This window comes from Aptenodytes forsteri, unplaced genomic scaffold, assembly GCF_000699145.1.
Source record: "Aptenodytes forsteri isolate BGI_AS27 unplaced genomic scaffold, ASM69914v1 Scaffold145, whole genome shotgun sequence".
In the NCBI taxonomy this organism is placed as follows: domain Eukaryota; kingdom Metazoa; phylum Chordata; class Aves; order Sphenisciformes; family Spheniscidae; genus Aptenodytes; species Aptenodytes forsteri.
The window spans coordinates 4,183,757-4,189,310 of record NW_008795122.1 but is presented as its reverse complement, the minus strand read 5'-3'; the positions used below and the strand labels follow the sequence as shown (position 1 = coordinate 4,189,310).

Here is a 5,554-nt window from a genome sequence, read left to right as displayed (position 1 = left end):
CCCAGGCAGGGCACGTCCCGCCTCGCGGAGGCAGTGGAGGTGGCCATGTCCCCTGGCGGCGTGTGGGGTGGTGGCAGGAACAGCAGCGAGGGCGAGCCCTGGCTGTGGCTGCCTTGCGACGAGCAGCTGTGCTTGGCGCTGCCGGTGCAGGGGCGTCCCTGTGCTCCCTGTCACGGCTGTCTGCCTGCGGCTATTTGTGGTCGGCGTGGTGGGCAACGTCCTGATGGTGCTGGTCATCTGTGGCTGCCATGTCATGAAGACCACCACCAACCTCTACCTGGGCAGCAAGGCCGCCTCGGACCTGCTTATCCTCCTGGGGCTGCTGTCCTTTGACCTCTACTGCCTCTGGCGCTCCCGGCCCGGATCTTGGGGCAGCTGCTGTGCCGCCTCTCCCACTACCTCAGCGAGGGCTGCACCTACTGCACCATCTTCCACATCACCACCCTCACCGTGGAGCGCTACCTCGCCATCTGCTTCCCCCTCAAGGCCAAGGTGGTCGTCACCAAGCGCCGGGTGAAGGCCGTCATTGGCATCCTCTGGGCTTTCACCTTCCTCTCTGCCGGCCCCTCCTTCTTCCTGGTCAGCGTGGAGCAGCCCAACAACCACACCGACTTCAGCCGCGAGTGCAAGCCCACCCCGCAGGCCATGGAGTCCGGCCTGCTGGCCACCATGTTCTGGGTCACCACCTCCTACTTTGTCCTGCACCTCATCTGCCTCAACATCCTCTATGGCTTCATCGTCCGGGAGCTGTGGCGGAGCAACACCCGCCTGCGGAGCACCAACGCAGTCCTGTGGAAGAAGGGGCGCCACCAGACTGTCAAGATCTTGGGTGAGTCCCTCCTCTGTCCCCCCCTCGGGCTGGGGGGGGCACAGCTGGGGCTAGGACCGGGGCTGAGGGGCCACGGCTGGGGCTAGGACCGGGGCTGAAGCACCTGCAGCTCCCACGCAGAGTAGGGATAGCGCAGGGGAACATCCCAGTCACGCTGCCGAGCCCTCCAGTGCTCTCGGGGACTGCCGCAACAGGGATTTCGCTCCCTCAGGGCTGAGGCTTCAGCTGGTGTAGCATTGCACATCCAGCAGCATGACTGCCTTCTGTAGAAATACCCTTTTTCTGAATTGTACCAGGCAGAACCGAGTACAAGGTAGTCTGCAACTTCAGAAATACTGTGGTAACTTCAGTAGTCTCTTCCAGTGGGCAGCAACACCTCTGGGTAGTAAATTTCTGCTTCTGAAAAATAAGTTTGATTTTCTTAGCAGTCTTTCGTAGCCCTCCTAGGAGTAGATCCACTGGTTGCCCAAGCAGGCTGAAAAACAGCAGCTTAACCCTTACGAGCTGTTTGCAGACAAACCACATAATACCGAAGGGCTTCCTGCTGATGTAGGATGCTGTTAATTTTTAGTTTATTTTCTTAGTCATACATTCATTAACCTAGTGTCAGGCTCTGGGAAGTTAGAGATCGCCGTCTGCCCTGGGGCTTTAAAGTTTGTAAATAGTGACTGATCTGAAGAAAAAAAAAGGAAAGAAACGGAAAGAAAAAAGAAATCCAACTATTGACTAATGAGCATAAAACAAAATGACCTGGTTATTTTTTTTTTCTACCTTCAGTGAAGGTTTTACATGCTACATGGGAGACTTCTTTTACCAAGGATGTAATCATCAGCTGGATGGAAGTAGCATAGCACAAAGGAAAGAAACTAATAAGCCGGAGAGAGTACATTTTGCTAACTTATTTGAGGAAGGTATTTACGTTGGAGTAGGCACAAGGTTTTCCAACAGAAACACCCGTGTCCACGATCTCCTCAGAATCCACCGAACCAGACCAATTCCCCCTTATCTCAAAGAGCCAGCAGCACTACACGTGTGATGTATTTCAGGCGTAAACTTGCTTTGGCTATATCCCGTTTTTTTAAGCTCTGAGAAACACAAAGGATGCTCCATAAATTATTATTTGTTTTACTTACGTGCCTTTATAAACAAAAATAATTAAAAATATGGATACAGTATTACGCTTATTTAATTGTTGCTCATCTATTCCTCCTATGTTGCCATTGCAAGAGTGTTTGTATTTGTATTTGTTTGTATTGTGCTAAAATGGGACTCAAGACCATGAGAACAGCTGGAGTGACTCAGGCTAGAGATCCATCTAATCAAATAGCTGTCTCCAGCAGTAATTGTCTGGGGATGCGTGTAGGAGCTTCAGCGGAAAAAAATCAATAGACCAACTACACTGTAAGTCTTTCTATTAGCAACCATCCCGTTACAACAGTGCGAAGGCAGTGGGAGCTTGGGTGGCTGAGGTTCAGACCTTACGCTACGGTCTTTTTCAGTAATGTAGACATATTAAAGAACAGCTCTGTAGCGAATGGAGCTGCTGTGTGCTTCCACAAAAACACCTTTTCTTATTCTGACTTCTGTTTTCCTACCACATACATGGTGTTACATACGTGGCCAAGGAGAATCTTTGTTGTGCCTGATGTTATTATATGGATGTTATACCACTGTTAGTTGTTTACATTTTTCTCAGCAAATTCATCTCATGGTTTAGCTGAAGATTTTACCGGTTACCTTTTAATCCAAAGACTAACAATCAGCCTTGGTGCTATTCCCGTTTTCATGGTTTTCCAACAATTTAATGCTGTTATTTCTATATATCATTTGTACCGGTTAGAAGAACCTGCAAAATCAGCCACGTAAAATTTAGTTTACTGGATGGTTGAAAAGTTAACTCAGTCCTTGACTGTCACACGTGTTATTTTGTCTTACAGCTGTGGTGGTTCTGGCCTTTGTAATTTGCTCGTTGCCTTTCCACATCGGCAGGATCATACTTATAAACACCCAGGACACCAGGATGATGCTGTTCTCCCACTACTTTAACATATTCGCTCTGCAGCTTTTCTACCCGAGCGCATCCATCAACCCTATCCTCTGCAACCTCACTTCGAAGAAGTACAGGGCAGCAGCCTACAAGCTGCTGTTGCCACATCGAGCTGCAGAAAGGGCTTTCATGGTAACGAAAGATGCTGGTGGCTACACAGAGACCAGTGCTAGCACAAGAAATGAGTACGCCACCAGCTTCTGATACTGCAGCCCGCGCTTTTCCAGGCGTTCTCTGCAAAGGAAGGGAACTTCATTGTCACGGGAGAGTCGCAAAAGGATGGACATTTGTCAGGCCGTGGAGTATTTTGTAACTGTTTGTATTTTGAAATACTTGTATGTTTGTTAACAGAGCAAGCAGGGACCATAAAGTAGTCAGAATGATGTGCAACTCGTGAAAGATAACTCATTAGGAAATGCTGGAGCAAATTGCCAGTGAAACTGTGGTTTCGGTTTATTATATGTTCTTCATTGCATGTGTTCTGTGCAATTTCTAGTATTTTCTAAAAATCGTAACACCAAGGACCGCAAAGGAGGAGGGAGTTTGAGGTAGCGGCTCTGCTTGGGTGCAGTAATGGGTAAAACTCCCAGACACCCTTTGCCATTGTAAAATGAGTTTCCTTATAAACGAGATTTTACAAAACACAGTCTTGCAAGGAGTTGGACACAAAATACAAACTTAAACTATACGATTTAAGAAGAAGCGCTTGTTGTTAGAAAGAGCTAGAAGGAGTTGCAGCACCGGTTTCTCCAGAGCGCCATCGCACTTATGCATTTTACCTGTTACCTTCCTGGCTACAGTAATATAAATCTGGACCAGAGTCGATGAAGCAGGACTGCGCTTACAGGACCATCACTGGTGGTACGTCCGCGCTTGCCCTTGGTTACCTGTTAACCCTTGTTAATTAACGTGTCTGCGGTTCAAAAAAGTAACAGTGGTGGTTACTGTGTGCTGGAGTTTACTGCAGTGGTGTTTGCTGCCACGCGAAGGCAGAATTCAACATCCAGCTCAGAGATCTCAAGACGGCGGAATTGAACTCGAGCCTTCCCTGGGTTTGAAAAATATGACCAATTTTCCATTTAACAATGCATAGCTCTGAGTCACTGAATAAAAAAAAAAATCTGAAGCCAGAAAAAAAACCCAAGCTCACTGCGCACATGTTAAGCTTTCTTCTTCTGTCGGCTTCATACTGGGGGACAGCAGTTGTCTGCAGGGCTTGGGTTGGGTTCCTTTTGCTGGGGGGGGGGTAAGGGGGTGGTCATTAAAATGTTATGTTATAATAAAAGAACAGCTGGTATTTTGTGTTTGTTTGGACAAGTTATTTTTAACAGTAATCTTTGTAAATATATGTAGACCAAAGGAAAAAAAAGCTTTGTCACATTGATATGTGGCCGTGGAGCCTCTTCTGCACGCCTGTGATCTGCTGGTAAAGGTTTTTCCTTATCACTAGCTACTAAATTGCACCGGGAGGTAAACACTTCCCCCGGCAGAAATTTCCACAAAAGCAATCCCGGAAGTACCTCGAGCACAAGGTGAGAGCAGGAGGAGGCAGGGAAATGCCCTAGTGGGATGCTGCACTGAACGCCCCTTTTCTAGGGTGTGCTCCGTCCCGCAGAGAGCCCTGGCACCCCTCTGCTCTCTAAAGCAGGCTGGGTGTCCAGGGCAGGGCCCTGTGCGGGTTCCTCGCAGCTGGGACCCCACCTCGCCGCTCGCAAGCTGCTCGGGAGGTGACTGTGTTTCTGCGGGGAGCTTCAGGCTTGGGCTCCTCCCGCTCAGCCTCAGACGCCGCAGCAGAAGGCTTCTGCTCCTGGTGGCAGGCTCTGTGGAAATGGTCTGGTTTTCTGGGAAAGTCATTTGTATCCCTGTTATAAATATCCCTTTTGCAGGCTTAGTAGAGTAACAGACACAGCAAACCGCATTCATGAGCTTGCAGTGCCTTTTTGTTAATGCTCTGTCACCAGCAGAAAAAACGCTTAGGGAACAGATGGAGTTTGGGGACTTTCCTCAGAATTAACCAGGCCTGGCACTGCTGTCTGTGGTGGTCAGTACTGGATTGTGTAAGGAGGGACGGTGTAAATAAAAAATAGCGCTGTCTTATTTATTCCCAGGAACTCTGTGTTCAGGTGCAGCTGGGCTATCTTTAAAAGAAATATTTGAGAAGTAGTTTCCATACAGGCTATAAAATATAAGGGAAAATGGACTAGAGGTGCAGAGCAACTTTGCCAGGCAGAGAGAAAGAAATTATGATGATGATTGATAATTTTAAAAAGAGAAAATGGGGGGATGTAAAAGAAAAGCACAAAGAATGGATGATAAATCCAGCTATAGTAATTCCTATAACGTGCAACTCAAATCATGGGTTACAACAATTTAAAGGTATTTCCACTACAGTCTCCACCCCTGGTCCCTTTGGACCAGACCATCAGGTTTAACATTGCAATGAACTGCTCCCCTTGCCCCTGCTCCGGCTTGGACTTATCCACAGACTGCAGTCCCTTAGGGGTGTACCTGCTCCAAGTGGAGCCTTATCTATGCGCCACAGTCTCTTCAGGGCTATACCTGCTGCGGCACAGACTTACCCACAGCCACAGTCGCTTTGAGATGCACCTGTTCCAGCGTGGCCTTATCCATGGGCCACAATGCCTTCAGAGATATACCTGCTCCAGCGTGGCCTTACC

At 48.3% G+C, this 5,554-nt stretch overlaps 1 protein-coding gene across 1 annotated transcript; it reads left to right on the top strand.

Annotated features, from left to right (window-relative positions):
• Positions 1 to 45: 45 nt before the first annotated feature.
• Positions 46 to 3,613, top strand: MLNR (motilin receptor). Its single transcript, XM_009277176.2, is given in 4 exon segments — positions 46 to 159; positions 161 to 359; positions 362 to 829; positions 2,767 to 3,613. Coding segments are annotated over 4 exon segments (1,095 nt in total). The 3' UTR covers positions 3,081 to 3,613.
• The last annotated feature ends 1,941 nt before the right edge of the window (positions 3,614 to 5,554 follow it).